The 18,272-nt window shown below is 33.7% G+C and overlaps 1 protein-coding gene across 4 annotated transcripts; it reads left to right on the top strand.

Annotated features, from left to right (window-relative positions):
- The first annotated feature begins 2,911 nt into the window (after nt 1-2,911).
- Nucleotides 2,912-16,335, top strand: LOC109147915 (anthocyanidin 3-O-glucoside 2'''-O-xylosyltransferase-like). Of its 4 annotated transcripts, XM_019295583.1 has the most exons (3): nt 2,916-4,369; nt 7,769-7,797; nt 15,677-15,850. In XM_019295583.1, exons 1-3 carry the CDS (start codon nt 3,045-3,047, stop codon nt 15,754-15,756), a joined length of 1,434 nt encoding a protein of 477 aa, XP_019151128.1. In that variant the 5' UTR covers nt 2,916-3,044; the 3' UTR covers nt 15,757-15,850. The 4 variants fall into 4 exon arrangements, with proteins under 4 accessions (XP_019151131.1, XP_019151128.1, XP_019151130.1 ...); XM_019295586.1 differs by lacking the exon at nt 7,769-7,797 and having other exon boundaries at nt 2,912-3,107; nt 14,654-16,335; XM_019295585.1 differs by lacking the exon at nt 7,769-7,797 and having other exon boundaries at nt 2,916-3,294; nt 14,841-16,335.
- The last annotated feature ends 1,937 nt before the right edge of the window (nt 16,336-18,272 follow it).

The following is an 18,272-nucleotide window of genomic DNA, read 5'->3' as shown; positions in this document are numbered from 1 at the left end:
AATTGCAAACAATTATGATAATTAGTTACATATGTTTTTTTTTTTTAAATCACTTTTTAATATTCAATGTTATTGTTATATTAAATTATTTTTAAAAAATATTTGTATGGCTTGGAATAATTTCTCAAAGAATAATACTAGGACTCTGTTTGGTAGATCTTATAACTTATTTTAAGCTACTAATAAGTTATAAAATAATCTCATAGCTTAAAACAAGAGCTTATTTTGGAACGCTACCTTATGTAGCGTTTCAAAATAAGCTTCTAGTTTCCTAACTTTTTTTTTTCATCTTTATCCTTATTATTTTAAAAAAATGATATAATTTACCCTTCCCAATTAAAACCCTTTTCTCTTCTCCTTGCAGCTTTCACCGCAAATATTATTATTATTATTATTATTATTATTATTATTATTATTATTATTATTATGAGATTTGCAACAATATTGCTACTTCATTATGAGATTCTAGATCATGATTATACTAATAGTTTTATTTCAAAATGTTAATTTTTTTTTTTAATGACAAAATGTTAAATTTTAATATGTAAACAAACTAATTTAAATTTTATAAAGATGTCCTTTTTAGTCTTTTTCATTTATCAGCTTATCAAAACGCTAATTTTACCAAACATTTTCAATCATAACAGCTAGCTTAACCGCTATTCAGTTTTCAGCTCCGAGCTTATAACTTTTCAGCTTTCCGCTCATTTTCAGTTTTCAGCTCCTAGCTTATAGCTTTTCAGCTAAGTTTGCCAAACAGAGCCTATATGGACTCCTATTTTATTTATTTATCTTATTTTTGTATTTCATACTATGTGTCATGTTTTGATTGATTAATAAAAGAGATGAACAATAGTTTTTGTTCCTTCTTGTATTGAACATTTAATTACTTGATTTTATTGAAATATTTTCCTTTCAAAAAAAAAAAAAGAGATGAACAATAGTTTTTGTTCATTTATTTTTCTTCATCTAATAAAAATTAAATACTTGGTGGGAAAGTATATGAACAGATACTACAATGTAATAGAGCTAGTAACATTCAAAAAAAAAAAAAAAATACTTGGTGGGAATTACACTCCTCCTTCAATAAAAATTAAATACTTGGTAGAAATTATACTTTATGGGAGTATACGTAGTATTTTCCTTTCTTATTTTTTTTTAAAGGAAATTTTCCTTTCTTAAATTTAGTTTTCTTTTTCATCATTTTAGCTGTAGCAGTAGGACCACTACACTACATCAGTGTTCATTACTTCATTCATTAAATTCTGGAAAGAAATTGTCTCTTAAATTTAGTTTTCTTTTAAATCATTTTGGCTGTAGCAGTAGGACCACTGCACTACATCAGTGTTCATTCATTAAATTCTGGAAAGAAATTGTGTCATGGACTTGCCTAATTGTCCTTGATACTAAAAATCTGTTAAAGTCAACTTTAGTTGGTGAATATTTATTTTGTTAAACGATGCGAATATGATGGCTCATAGGCTTATTAGGAAATTCCTTTTTATGTCTGGTTGTACAAAGTGATTCCTACATCCTCAATTCCTCATCCTTTTCTTTGTAATGATTTTATCATGGATGAAAGTTAATATATGGTGTTTTGGTCTTCCAAAAAAAGATATATTGTGTTTTGATTTTTCAAAAAAAAAAATCAAAAATACTACTTGGACTCTAAAAACCTACTCTGAATTTTTACTCTTACTAAGCACGGCGATTTTTGAAATTTTGTGGTCTCATTCTTATAAATAAATGAGACCCTACCAAAAGTATAAGTGCAACCGTTAAAACCAATATCGTAAAATATATGACTTTTCTTTTTAATTATAAAATAGTTTTGTCATGCTCAATTAATTAGGTCTTAGTTATTAGGAGAGATAAGTGATTTGGGAAAAAACTAATGAGTTTTAGGATTAATTGTAGATTTTTTTTTATTTATTTCTTAAGTGGCTAAGTTAAAAATAAATATTGGGCCTTCTAAAAATTGAGGCTCTGTGCTGTTGCACATCTTGCACGTATACCATGAACCAGAGTATCTTACATTGTAGACTCTGGTCTAAAAATTGTGTTTGCATTTAATATATTTTGTACTTGCAATTAACAATTTATGTGTTTGTAAATAAATTGAAGCACATAATATGTTATCAAAATATACCATGTTATACAGTTAACATATTATGTGTCTATAGTTACCATGTTTTTATGTACCTTAAATTAATTTGAAAACATATTATGTGTTTTTATGTACCTTAAATTTATTTACACACAAACTATTAACTTACAAATATTACCATAATTTGAAGGTTATTTTGAATTAAGATCTACAATACAAGATAGATCTTGGTCCATTGTATAATTTGCATGCATGAGTTGTTATACCATGGACCAGGGTCCACTTTATGACGCATTTTTAGTATTGGAATTGTGAATTTCTAGAATATAGATTGTGTTTCTAAGTCAAAATACAGTAAATTTGTGAATACAATACAAGGTCATCAAAATCCTAATCTGTTAATATTGTGTAACTGCACTATTTGAAAAGAACTTATGAATACAAAATAAGGTAATCAAATTATATATATGTTAACATTGTGTATTTGAAGTATTCAAATTGTGAATTTTTAAAAAGTAAACTGTGAACATTTAGACCCGGGTCCACCTTGTTGGTGGATTAGGTTTCACGGAATAATTTGCCATTGGGAGAGGGTGTCTTTTGTCAAATTATTGTGTGGACCATGGTCTATACTGTGTTGTGTGGACCATAACAAAAAAAAAGAAAGAATACATTTTTAATATATTAAAAGTACATTAATCATGTACTGAATGTACATTATACAAAATAATGTACATTCAATACTCATAATGTAAGTTTCCGGAATATAATGTATATTTTTAATATACAAAAAGTATATTATTTGTGTATTGGATGTAAATTATTTGATAGTATGGTTTACCCCATAATGATTGGTATCTTCTCTCCAACCTCCCTACTTTCAGACACCAAATGAATTCCTTTTCCATTCAGAAACACCACTGCACATAACCAATCAATGCTACGTGAAGAAACTGTCAAGTGCTGCAAGCAGAAATCCATGGATTCAGCAAAGCTTCACATAGCCATGTTTCCATGGCTTGCGTTTGGGCACTTCATCCCTTTCCTCCAACTAGCCAACGATCTTGCAAAAAGAGGCCACAGGATCTCACTCTTACTCCCAACAAATGCTCTGCTTAAACTCAAACATATGAATCTCTACCCACAACTCATAACCTTATGTGCTCTTACAATCCCCCAAGTCGAAGGCCTTCCGCCCGGTGCAGAGACCACAGCTGATGATAGAAGGAACAGTCTTGATGGTTCACTGGAAGTAGCCTTCGATGGATTGCAGGATGAGGTGAAAAGCATTCTTCTTCACATGGAAAAGCCCAATCTTGTGTTGTATGACCATGCTTATTGGATCCCAGAATTGGTATTAGAGATGGGATGCAAAACTGTGCGATTCTCAGTTGTTAGTCCTACCGTATCAGCACTGTCCCTACTCATGTGGGCTATCAAAGGCAAAGGCAGGGCCGTAACGGCTGCTGATTTAATGGAGGCGCCGCCGGGTTTCCCTTCTGATTCCAAGGTTGTCTTGCGAGAACATGAAGCATATCAAGTTTCACGTTTCGCTAATGCACCTACCAACAGGATGAAGGTGTTTGATCGTGTTGGAGAGGCGCTGAAACGGTGCGATGCAATAGCCTTCAGAGCCTGCAATGAAATGGAAGGACAATACTGCAACTACATAGCTACTAAGTTAGGTAAACCAGTCTACTGCACGGGACCGCTATTGCCGGAGCCGCCGAGGGAAGAGGCGTTCGACGGCGAAATTGCGAGGTGGCTGGACAAGTTTGAGCCAAATTCAGTGATTTTCTGTGCGTTTGGGAGTGAATTGGCGCTTCAAAAGGAGCAATTTCATGAACTTGTTTTAGGGCTTGAACTCACCGGCCTACCGTTTCTGGTCGCCGTCAGGCCGCCGGAGGGATCATCGTCTATAGAAGAAGCCTTGCCAGAGGGATTTGAAGAGAGAATAAAAGGAAAGGCAATAGTTCATGGAGGTTGGGTGCAGCAATCTCTGATTTTGAGGCATAAAGCCGTCGGGTATTTCGTGAACCACGGCGGATCTGCGTCAATGTGGGAGTCGTTGGCGTGCCATTGCCGGATAATTGTGGCACCTCCAAACAGATATGACTTCGCTTTGAATGCTCGTCTCATGACGGAAGAACTTGAGGCCGCTGTTGAGGTTCAAACGGATGAAAATGGTAGATTTTTCAAGGAAAATCTGTGCAATGCTATCAAATCTGTGATGGGGGGAAATATCCAGAAGGAGAATCATAAGAAATGGAAGGATTTACTACATAATCCTAACTTCGCAGATGATTACATAGACAATTTCATTCACAATCTGTACGAGCTCTTGGCAAAATAAATATGTAATGCACACACTAGCTATATGCAGAGGTTGGCAAAAGTTTGTTTGTTTGTTTTTTTTTTTTACTATGAGTTAATTACCGTAATTGTCATTGACTATATGTTGTTGTAATAGATGATTTTTGGCTATTGACTGTCGCTATGTATGTTTGTGCAATAATGTATATAAAGATGTGTTTAAAGCATTGTTCTGAGTTGAATATTGTCTGAAATATGGACCATTGTGCCATCAAAATCACATGGGGAGGACCATGATTTTGAAAATTCATTTACTGGAAATCCATGCCTGTGAATTTGTATGGTTTGAATATTGTCTCTATGGGACCATTGTGGCAGCAAAATATAGAGTTTTAAACACATTGGGACCACCCATTTAATGTGCTTTTGAATATTGTGTGTATGTGGACCATTGTTGTATGCAAGTACTGGAAATCCATTTCTGTGTTTGTTTTTTTAACTTATTAGAAAATCCATGTTTGTTTTTGTTTTTTTAACTTATTAGATGTCTGGAATTTATAAAGTTGTTTTGCAGTTATTAAAGTGCATCTTATATACTAGTTAAATCAGGTGGTCAAGAGATTTGTACTTTCAATCTTAAATTAAGGCATGGCATGGTGATAGGATAGAACTAGGCAACCCACCTAAGTATGTGGGAAGCAGTGTTAAGTGTTTTTCTAACATGGATTATGATGAGTGGGGAATAATGACTTTATGGGACAAAGTTCAATAATTGGGATATAAGATTGATGAATGTAGGTGTTTTTCTAAGAGTGATAGTGGATTGGTAGAGTTAGTTTTAGATTTGGATGCTTGGAGCTTGGTTAACTCTATTGTGAGACCTAAGGTATTGGAGATTTGGGTTATTGTAGGGGTGGTTGGAGAAGATGAAAATGAGATTTATGAAGAAGAAAATGATAGTGCAGAATTTGAGTTGGACCAATTTGAAGAAAGTGACTATGAAATTGAGCAACAAGTTGATGATCAAGAATTTGTTAAATACACAGATCCAGAAGTTGAGTATGCAGGTGAGGGAAATCTGGAAGTTGAACATGAAAATGTAAATCAAAGGCCTATAAACAGTGAGGTGAGTTTTTCTGATGAAGGAGGAATTAATTTACATTTTGGTGAGTCTGTTAGGCCTAATCCACCTCCTCCAGATTTGACAAATCCTTTGTGGCTTGGTAGATGTTTTATGGCCAAAGAGGACTTCAAAAATGCAGTGAAGACATATGCTATACAGTATGGAAAAAAGCTGAAATTTAAGAAGAATGATAAAAGGTAAGGTGTGTAGCTGTATGTACCCGAACTGACTGTAAGTGGCAAGCAACCTGTAGAAGAGATCCTGATGAAGCCTTTTGGAGGGGGACTGTTTTCAATGATGTAAGAACAATTTTGTCCGATAAAAAATAATAATATAATATTTATAAAGTAATGTACAATTGTATCATTATAAAAATACATAAAAAAATATTAATACCATAATGACCTGAATCATTCAAATAATACAAAAGCATAACAGAAATATTAAGTTTTGTTCTAAATAATTAAAAGAAGATTAATTAAACAAAAAAAATACTTAACCTAAATTTGTTTTTTGTTTTTTTTTTGTTTTTTAAAAATGCAAGAAAATCAAATGATTTTTAAAATTCCTGTTTTATAATCTTTGATGCTCAACTTTGAATGCTATGTATTTAGTCAAGCTAATTATTTGACTAAACTTTATGTTAACAATTATTCCAACTCTAATTGGGATGAAGTTCGAACTTAAGACTTTTCTTATAGAAATTAATGAGTAAGTTAAGAATAATAAATAGTTAACGGAATATTCTATTACTAAAGTTTATATTAACGGAATTTAGGATTATTTAAGGGAAGAAAATAATATAATAGGGGTAAATAAGGAAAATCATTAAAAAAAAAATACTAAAATTAAAATAATATGAACCATTCATTTTAAGAAACAATACCACCAATATTTTTTTGTTCCAGTTAAAGGCCTAACATTATTGGCTCTTATTAGATTTGTAGATTTATGTGTCTTGTATTGTGAAATTATGTGTCTATGAATGCAAATTATGTATCTAAATCATATTTGAAAAATAAGTAAATATGTAACATGTTTATGTAATTGATCTGGGGCCACCATTGGCTCTTGGATGACTCTGACCTAGGATCCATACTACTATTCTCCAAGATCAGCTTGGCTCTAAGGTTTCTGGCTTGATTGACCAAGCTACTCATACTTGGGATCTATCTATTTTAAGAGATATTTTCTTGCCTACTGATGTGAACCGTATTATCAGGGTCGGTATGCCTAGCCTATGAGGATTCTTAGTATTTATATAGAGACCCTTAGAGTTATTATTATGTGAAAATGGTTATAGATGCATTATGGATGAATTTAGTGGCAGCTGGGGGCTTTAATAAATGGAATTCCCTTTAGGGGTCGTTTGGTTCACGGAATGTCAGATTACCTTAGGGAATGTTAGATTGTTGGGAATGTGAGATTACTGAGAATGTGAGATTCATGTGTTTGGTTAAAATTGGGGTATGTAATATAATCATGTTTGGTTTAGGGTTATCATTTATTCACACACTATAATATCCTTAACATATTTTCATATATTTTAATAAATTTAAAAATTAAAAATAAATAAATAAGATAACGGTATCATATATAATTACATGATTTTAAAATATTAACTAAAATATTGAACTTGAGAAACAAAATTATTTTATATGCTAACCTAACATAATAAAAATAAAAAATATATAATTACAAAAATAATTATATATATATATGTGTGTGTGTGTGTGTGAGAGAGAGATAAACTAACATAACCAAGGTTATCTTACATAACCTTAGAAATTGAAGGGAATCACATTCCCTTCAAAATCCTATGTGGAGGGAATGTGACATTCCTGGGGAATGTTAGATTCCCTGAGTTAATGTGAACCAAACATAGGAATGTGAGCTTTGGAATGTCACATTTCCTTGGTTATGTTATATAACCGGAACCAAACGCCCCCTTAGAGAATTAAAGCCCCTAAATAGAAGACTTTCTTGTGGAGAGCTAATGGTATTCTTCCCACTACTACTAACCATATTATAAGGAGAGTGGAAGTGAAGTGGCGCTTGAAAAGGAGCAATTTCACCAACTTGTTTTAGGGCTTGAACTCACCGGCCTACCGTTTCTGATCGCCGGAGGGATCATCATCGTCTATTTGAAGAAGCCTCGCCGGAGGGATTTGAAGAAAGAGTAAACGGAAAGGCAATAGTTCATGGAGGCTGGGTGCCGCAATCTTTGATTTTGAGGCACAAAGCAGTCGGGTATTTCGTGAACCGCATCAATATGGGAATCGTTGGCGAGCCATTGCCGGATAAATTTTGCACCAAACAGGGCCGATTTCGCTTTGAATGCTCGGCTGATGACAGAGGAACTTGAGGATGCTATTGAGGTCGAAACAGGTGAAAATGGCAGATTTTCCAAGGAAAATATGTGCAATGCTATCGGAGGAGAATCATAAGAAATGGAGAGATTTACTACTCAATCCTGACTTCGCAGACAGTTACATAGATAATTTGATTCACAATCTGTATGATAATTTGATTCACAATCTGTATGATCTCTTGGTAGAATAGATATGTATCTCAACTCAGGCACTATATGCAGAGGTTGCTAAAAGTTTGTCAGCATAAAGCTTGGTCAATGTGATCTAAGTTAGAGTATACCTATTGTAGATTTGTTATTATATCTTGAAACAATGAGTGTAGGTAAACTGGTTCTTTTATTCACTTCACTCCTCATAGGGGTGATCACAGTTCCGGTTCCGGTTCTAACCGGAATTATTTAAAAAAAAATTAAAAAATACACTATAAAATTTAATTTTTTTTTGGTTTGGAATCGGAACCGGCGGTTCCGGTTCCAAGATTTTACAAACCTTAACCGGAACCTAGGTTCCGGTTAAGAACCGGAACCGTACGGACGGATCCGGTTCTGTTCCGGTTTATACAGTCACGATTCCGGTTCGAACTGAACCGTGGTCATCTCTAACTGCTCATGCTTGTTATAACTAGATTCTATAAGGTGTAATTATATTAGGATTGTAGGAAGTATATTCCAAATGTTTGCATATAACTTTTTTTTTTTTTTCGAGTACTACTGACTATGTTACACTGTAGTATTTGTGCATGACTAATTTTTCAACCTACTGAAACACGAATAGTCAATACTCCCAAGCTCGAACCCATGACGGAGAGCCAATTCGTGACACTAAACCACAAGGTCATTGACTAACTGTTTCTTTCTTAATCATTTATGTTATCAACTTTTCTTTTCTTTTTTTTTCCAATTGATTAAATTCGAGCAAAGATCTCTTTATCTAAAGTAAATATTATTCCCAAAAGGTTGAATCCCCAATCTCAATAGAGCCCCACACCTCGATCCAACAGAGCATTTGAGAGGATGTAAATCATGACAACTCAAACACAGATGCTAGAGCCCACATTTATCAAAATCCAACCATGGCTCTTTTAGTATTTTGGGATGAAAACAATAATCAATTCATTCGACTATTGAATGCATTTCTTTTAGCAGTTTGATTGCTAAAGTAGTCAATTCTATTCATTTTTTAAAATCAAAACAGGATTTACTAAATAAGTTTTAGGCAAAGTGTCAAATAGCTCCATATAATATTCGTTAGTGTTTAATTAACATCTTGTTCTAAAATAAGGCCTAATTGGCCACATTTATTTTTAAAATTATGTTCTTTTAGCATTTTCTCTAATGTTTCCATCAGGCAACCCTTGCCTTCCATACCTTTCCATATTGCTAACATTGAATTTAAATAAAAATAATTTGGTCACTTATTTCATTGTTGACTCATTCAAAACTAAAGAAAATCGCTACTCTCTCCCTCCTCCTCCTCACCACCATCATTGCGAACGTTGATATGAAAACTGAAAATTGTTTGCTGAATTTTGAGGTTACTGAAACTTTCTATGGTTGTATATGCATATTACCATGCCCTTTCATATTTTGTTGTAGAGCTCACTGGCATCCCTCCTGAAACTCTTCACTGCTTAATTCTTAAACATGCTCGAAGGCACAACTTATTCATAGCCTTGAGCTCCTAGTCACAATTTGGAATTTCATTTCTCCTGTTTGCTTCAGCTGCCTCGTTTAGGCGTGTACCAACTATAAAATGTCTTATAATCTACAAGGTGTTTAAAATCAAATTTATGAGGAAACTTTGAACTAGACAATCAATGAATGCATCTATTTTGTTCATTTTGGATGTGCAGAGTGTCGATAGTTCTCATTCTCCAACCTTTAACGAGCACACAAGGGAGAGCCTAGATTGTAGTGCAAAGTCTAGAGAAGCTGTTGATTTTGTTTTCAGATCGGCAATCACGAATTCACGATGATGGTGGTGGGGATGAGGAGGGAAAGAATAGATGTTTTCTGTTGATTTTGTTTTCAGATCGGCAATAACGAATTCACGATGATGGTGGTGGGGATGAGGAGGGAAAGAGTAGTTGTTTTCTTTGGGTTTGAATGAGTCAACAATGAAACAAGTCATCAAATTATTTTTATTTAAATTCTATGTTAGCATTATGGAAGGGTTATCTGATGGAAACCTGGAGAAAATGTTAAGCGAACACAATTTTTAAAATAAATTTGTCCAATTAGATTTTATTTTAAAACAAGGGATTGATTAAGCACTTGCGAGTGATAGATGAAACTATTTGATACTTCTGCCTAAATTTTATATTTGAAATAGCTAGTAATTAGTTTATTTTAGTTGTCAATGATGCATAGGCCCTCCCCACTCCTGTTAGGGATATGTATTAAAAAAAAAATCTAACAAATCTTTTTAAAAAATGAAAGCATTACATTGGTCCACCATTCACCTTGTCATTTGGTGAGGTAGGGTCAATTAAATTTTTCAAAAAAAAAAATTAAATATTAATGTTGTTGTTAGAAAGCCATTTGAAATTACATAGATGCAGATGGTCATATTGTATTTTGTATGCATATTTCACCTAAAAACTAAAGTTATTTATACGAATGAAATAGTTAAGAATAAAAACGTAAAGAAATAAATTATCAAAATGATTTTTTTTACTAAAGGTAGTTTTGCTAATTTGGTTAATTGTCAACTTTTCCTTATAATGTCTTAATAAATTTGTACTTATTTTAATTATCCAAATAAAAAAAATATTTAAAAACTAAATGGAGTAATACCTTTGATAAACTAAATTAAATACAAATAATGCTACTTTCCGCACATTTTTCACCATCTAGCATATATATATATATATATATATATATATATATATATATATATATATATATATATATATATATATATCATAAGTCTTACTAAGTTAAAAGTGTTCACTAAATGAAAAAACGTTGAATAGTCAACACATTTTCAATGTTAAAAAATATGAGTATTTAACAGTTTTAGGTAAGGCATAAAATAAAATGTTCGCTGAACAGGTAGCTCAGTTAGTTTTAGAGTAGGTAGATTGTGGACAAGAACAAGTTACATTCGATGTGGTGAGGTTCTTGTGAACATCAAACACTAAATCTCTTACTTAATGGACTATTGAATCATCGTATCCTGATTTTGTGAGACTGATGAGTAAAATACTTGTATATTGATTTGAATTAATGAAATTATGTTTTCCTCAAAAAAAAAAAAAAGATTAAAAGGCCACACAAAGGAGAGAAAAGTCTAGCATTAAATACAAATTTTGGCAATTGAAAGCATTAATTTCATATTTTGTCGGCAACTAATAAAAGACACACAAAGGAGAAAAAAGTGTAGCATTAAATACAAATTTAATTTTGGGGAAAATTGTAAAAAAATGTCCTTCTATAATATGTCAATTATCAATGTCACTCCTGAATTATGAGCGGTGTAAATGTTACCAATCAATTATCAAATGGTGCACATATAGTCCCTTCCGTAACGAACATGTGGTTTTCCACCGCTGTCCATCGCTGGTACTTCGAATCGAGGGAGGGAAAAAACAACTAAATTACATATTTACTTCGACTTAACGGTGTCGTACACTAACGGGGAACCACATGTCCGTTACGGGAGGTGCTATATGTGCACCGTTTTGATAATTGAGGGGCAACATTTACACCACTCATACAGCACGTTTGGTTCACGGAATGAATTTGGAGGGAATAGGAATACTATTCCACATGGAATGGAATAGGTAAGGAATAGAATATGAATTGTATTCTGTTGTTTGGTTGGCTGAAGGAATAGACTTTAGTAATTGTATTCCAGTGTTTGGTTGGTTAAAGGAATAGAAATAGAATAGGTTTTAAAGAAATAAATACCCTTATAATAATAATAATAATAATAATAATAATAATAATGAATATGATTATGATATACTGAATGTTTTACATATATATATATATATATATATATATATATATATATATATTTATATAGTTATATTTATATTTGTATTTATATACATGTATATGTATGTGTGTGTGTGAGAGAGAGAATAACAATAACAATAATAATAATAATAATAATAATAATTATTATTATTATTATTATTATTATTATTATTATACAAATACATATTTATTTTTATATTTATTTTCTCACTTATCCCACATCGGTTGGAGAAGTAAGGAATGGAGCCTTGAGGCTCCTATAAAAGGAGTCTCAAGGCTCCATAATTTCAATTACAATGCTCATCCGCTAGGCAAGCTTGCAATGCCCATCCGCTAGGCATGCAGATGAGCAGACTACTTAATTTAGGAGCCAAGACTCCATAATTAAGGAGTTTTATACAGTTATTTTTTTTACATATATATACATATATATATATATATATATATATATATATATATATAAACTGTCACAAAATGCCGATTGCAAATGCTACATAATGTGTGTGTGTGTGTGTGTATATATATATATATATATATATATATATATATATATATATATATATATATATATATATATATATATATATATATATATATATATATATATATATATATATATATATATAGAGGAGCGCTCACATGTGGCCATGTTGTTAGGTGTGGTCATATGGTCAATTATAGACCATTAGATTAGATAGATCTAATGATTCATATTAATCAAGATTTTTTCCAGTATTTTCGCGCACATTCTCCTACCCAGAGAACTGTAAGGGTAAACTTGTCATAAAACACCGGAATAGGGAAAATCACATTGTTGTGTGTTTTATTACACTATTGGTGCATGTTGTCAACACTGTTGGTGTATTCTGAAACCCGACCGTGGCCATTGTAATTACCATAACACGGGAATACACCATTGGTGTGTTTCACTGTGGTGTGTTTTATTACACTATTAGTGTATGTTGTCAACACTGTTGGTGTATTCTGGAACCCGCCCGCTATAAATGGTCACTGTAATTACCATAACACCCCCACTTACTAAAACGCGCGAAAATTCTGAGAATTACCACTGCCTTTAGATTAAACTGATTCAACGACCCAGATACGACCACACGACCACACCTAATGACATGACCACATATGAGCGTTTTTCTATATATATATATATATATATATATATATATATATATATATATATTTTGATAGATTGATGGATAAAAAATATAATTAATTAAATATATATAAATTTATATAATACACGATATTTATTAAATATATATAAATATTATATAATGTGTAAAGGGTATTTTTGGTATTTATGATATAAAAGCTATTCCCAAGGGCATGGGAATAGCTAATACCAAGGCCCCCCTAGGAATGGCTATTCCCCTTGCGAAGGTAATAGCTCATTCCTAGGCATGCTATTCCCATGGCAAAATGATCCAACCAAACGATGGAATAGGTCTATTCCAAGGAATGCTATTCCATTCCTGACCTATTCCATGAACCAAACATGCCAATAATTCAGGAGTGACATTGATAATTGGCATATTATAGAGGGATATTTTTTACAATTTTCCCTTCAACTTAATTATGTTTCATAGTTGGAATCCTTTAGCATCAACATATTTTTATAGTGTTTTTAATTCAAATTTATTATGTTTTATATTTTGTTATGAATATTTTTATAAAGTTTTGATGTGTTTTATTTTTCGCTCATATCCAACAATATTTACAACTATATTTTTTAGGTAATTTTTTTTTTTAAAAAAATGATCTCTTTTGTTTTAATGTTTCGCCTTTGAAAAATTTTTCTGAATTTGTCCCTACTTCTCGCAAATTATGCAGTGGACTCGTGTCCACAATGTCCAAAACGATGTCGTTTTCAGGGAAAACGCGTCATTTCAATTAAAAAAAATTTGATTTTGTCTCGCCGTTAACGCTGTTAGCGTGTTATTCGTTTGTGCCATTATGAATGTACAGTTATGGGATTATGAATGTACAGTTATATATGGAATTATGAATATATAGTTATGGAATTATGAATGTAAGTTATAAAATTATGAACACAAAGCTCTGACATTATGAACTTACAATTATGAACATATAGTGATAAAATTATGAACATAGAGCTCTAAAATTGAGAACATCGAGCTTTGAAAATTATGATTTTACAGTTATTGAATTATGAATGTACAGTTATGCAATTATGAACACAGAGCTCTGATATTATGAACTTACAATATGAACATATAGCTCTAAAATTATGAACATAGAGCTCTAAAATTGTGAACATAGAGCTTCGAAAATTATGAAGTTACAGTTATTGAATTATGAATGTACAGTTACGGAAGTATGAATGTACAGTTATGAAATTATGAACATAGATCTCTGACATTATGAACTTACAATTATGAACATATACTCCTATACCGAAATAGTCTGAATTTTTTTTTTTAAAAGAAGAAGAAGAAAAAGATAACAGTGCCTAACCACACTGTTACCCGTGTCCAGCATGCATGCTAGACACGGGTCCATAGCATAAAGATTACCTACTTCTTCGCCCCCCTCAACCTAATTTCTGGCTCCGTCCCTGTGGATACCCTTATCTCCTACCTCTCTACTTTCATATATATATATACCAAATGAAACTCTTAGCTTGTTGCATATATGCATACAGAAACACAACACAACACAACCAAACCAGTTCAAGAAAGCATAAAGCATATATAGCATGGAGGACTCAAAGCTTCACATAGCCATGTTTCCATGGCTTGCGTTTGGGCACTTCATCCCTTACCTCCAACTAGCCAACGATCTTGCAAAAAGAGGCCACAGGATCTCACTCTTACTCCCATCAAATGCTCTGCTTAAACTCAAACATATGAATCTCTACCCACAACTCATAACCTTCTGTGCTCTTACAATCCCTCAAGTCCAAGGCCTGCCCCCCGGTGCAGATACCACAGCTGATACAAACAATCTTGATGGTTCACTAACATTAGCCTTTGATGGGTTGCAGGATGAGGTGAAAAGCATTCTTCTTCAGATGGAAAAGCCCAATCTTGTGTTGTATGACCATGCTTATTGGATCCCAGATTTGGTATTAGAGATGGGATGCAAAACTGTGTGGTTCACAGTTGTTAGTCCTACCGTATCAGCACTGTGCCTACTCATGTGGGCTATCAAAGGCAAAGGCAGGGCCGTAACGGCTGCTGATTTAATGGAGGCGCCGCCGGGTTTCCCTTCTGATTCCAAGGTTGTGTTGCGAGAACAGGAAGCGTATCAAGTTTCACGTTTCGCTAATGCACCTACCAACAGGATGAAGGTGTTTGATCGTATTGGAGAGGCGCTGAAACGGTGCGATGCAATAGCCTTCAGAACCTGCAATGAAATGGAAGGACAATACTGCAACTACATAGCTACTAAGTTAGGTAAACCAGTCTACTGCACGGGACCGCTATTGCCGGAGCCGCCGAGGGAAGAGGCGTTCGACGGCGAAATTGCGAGGTGGCTGGACAAGTTTGAGCCAAATTCAGTGATTTTCTGTGCGTTTGGGAGTGAATTGGCGCTTCAAAAGGAGCAATTTCATGAACTTGTTTTAGGGCTTGAACTCACCGGCCTACCGTTTCTGGTCGCCATCAAGCCGCCGGAGGGATCATCGTCTATAGAAGACGCCTTGCCGGAGGGATTTGAAGAGAGAATAAAAGGAAAGGCAATAGTTCATGGAGGTTGGGTGCCGCAATCTATGATTTTGAGGCATAAAGCCGTCGGGTATTTCGTGAACCACGGCGGATCTGCGTCAATGCGGGAGTCGTTGGCCAGCCATTGCCGGATAATTGTGGCACCTCCAAATAGATATGACCTCACTTTGAATGCTCGTCTCATGGCGGAGGAACTTGAGGCCGCTGTTGAGGTTCAAAGGGATGAAAATGGCAGATTTTTCAAGGAAAATCTGTGCAATGCTATCAAATCTGTGATGGGGGAAAATATCCAGAAGGTGAATCATAAGAAATGGAAGGATTTACTACATAATCCTAACTTCGCAGATAATTACATAGACAATTTCATTCACAATCTGTACGAGCTCTTGGCAAAATAAATATGTAATGCACACAAAATATGCAGAGGTTTTCAAAAGTTTGTTTCTTCCAATTATTTTACTATTATTATTTTCAAGTTAATTGAGCTTACACCATCCTTATTGTAAGACCAGGATTCACAGTTCACAGTGGACCTTGATGGATTTGTATGTCTTTTGCGTCTTGTGTTATAAAAATTTGTAACTTAAGAGTATGAGGTGTGTACTTGAAACAAATTAGTAATTGTGTTTATTATGTTATGAATTTCTATGTCTTGTATTGTGAAATTCTGTGCATATGAATACAAATTATGTACCTAAATCATATTTGAAAAATAAGTACATATATAACATGTTGACCATGATCTATGATATAAATTGGCTAGCTTATACTACTTGCAAAGTTGCAAACCAATTAATTAGTTCATACTATTAGGACTAGTATTATGACTTTATGTATTTGAGTTACATTATGACTTCCTATCCTAGTCCTATGTGATTCTTCTTGTATATATTCTTTCAGTTTGTATAGTTGTAATCACGGTGAATCTAATACAGTTTATGCTGTTTTCATCTGGTATCAGTTAGCTAGGGTTTTCATATGTTAATTCATCGGAACGTACCGTCTCTGAAGCTGCCGTTACTTCCTCCGTTTCTATGGTTATTAATTCAATTTCTATTGCCCATCACTTTATGAGTATTAAGTTCACTCATAAAAAATTAATATAAGAGTGGTGAAGGTCAATACATTGTATCCTAGGGTATCCTCAATAGTGGTAGGATTTTGAGGAGATTTTGCAGGTGTGATTAGGAAAGAGAAATTGGTGAAAAGGAAAAAAAGAAAAGGAAAAATAAAAAACAAAATCAAAAACTAACAAAATCCCCTCAAAATCCCTCAAAACCCCCTAAAATCCCCAAAATCTTGACAAAATCTCCCAAATAACATAACTACCCCAACCTTCCCCTCTAGTTGGTGCATGGAGCATAATAGACATCTGCAACTTCTCAAGTAACACAAATTAAATAACTTAAAAGCTAAATTATTGAATGTAACCATCACCGCATCACTTCATGTAGACTTTTTATGAAGAAGAAAGATTAATTCATTGAATCACGAGTAAGAAAGTTTACAAGGAAAGAAGGAGGAGTATCTAGCCACTCCTCGCAACCTGACTCATAAAAGATCTCCCTAGCAACAGAGTGGGCGGCGCAATTCGCAGATCGCTTAATAGAATTTAACATCATCAATCTCCATTGCTAAATTCTTAACATCATCAACTAAGAAACCAAAAGCTGAAATAAAAGATGGCGATCTAATAGCATTAAAAACATGACAGTCCGTTTTCACATCCACGGCATCCATACATGTGTCCTTCAACCAACTCAAAGCCTCCCGAATGCACAAAACTTCACCTTCTTTCACCAAGTAAATCCCAGGCATTAACATGTTCTTGGCCGCAAAAAATTTCCCATTGTCATCCCACAAAACTCAGCCAAAACCCATCACTCACAAATTTGCATCACTCTCTTCCTACTCACTCATAAAGAATCATGCTAAGCTGCTTGCATGAGCAGCTCATCAATTGGTCCAATTAGATCTTATTTTAAAACAAGAGATTGATTAAACACTTGCGAGTGATAGATGAGACCGTTTAACACTACCTAAGTTTTATATTTTTTTTGGGTTATGCCTAAGTTTTATATTTGAAATAGCTAATTAGTTTATTTTAGTTGTCAACGATGCTTAGGCCCTCCCTAGTCCCCACTCCTTTTAGGGATATGTATTCCTTGTGACTTGTAATGTAATATTAAAAAGAGTAAATACCCAAAATGGTCCCTTGACTATATCTAAATTCACAAATTGATCCTTAATTTTCAATTTTAACCAATTAAGTCTTTAACTTTGTAATTTTAACACGATTTGGTCCTCCGTCTATTTGACCGTTTGTTGACTTTGCTTTTTGAGGATATATATGTAATTTCATGGTCCATCGTCGATTTTTTAAGGTTCCGGTTGCATTTTCAGACTGCACTGTTACATTTGAATCCACCGCCGAAAGCAATCTGCCAAATCCTGTCGCCTTTCTTCATCCTCCCTTTGGATTCAATGTAGTTGAGTTCGTACCAAAGTGAAGACGACAACGTGTTTCTGAACCGGTGCAGCGTCATCCTGGAGGCCTCCATGTGCTCCGATGAGAGCTGCAGGTTCTTCTGGAGATCATCGATGACGACGCAGGCGCGGGCGTTAATGCAGAAGTGTTCGAAGGACCAAATCGTGTTAAAATTGCAAAGT

Source organism: Ipomoea nil, unplaced genomic scaffold, assembly GCF_001879475.1.
Source record: "Ipomoea nil cultivar Tokyo-kokei standard unplaced genomic scaffold, Asagao_1.1 scaffold2036, whole genome shotgun sequence".
Classification (NCBI taxonomy): domain Eukaryota; kingdom Viridiplantae; phylum Streptophyta; class Magnoliopsida; order Solanales; family Convolvulaceae; genus Ipomoea; species Ipomoea nil.
Note: the sequence above shows the minus strand (reverse complement) of the source record. Positions and strands in the feature narration are given on the sequence as shown.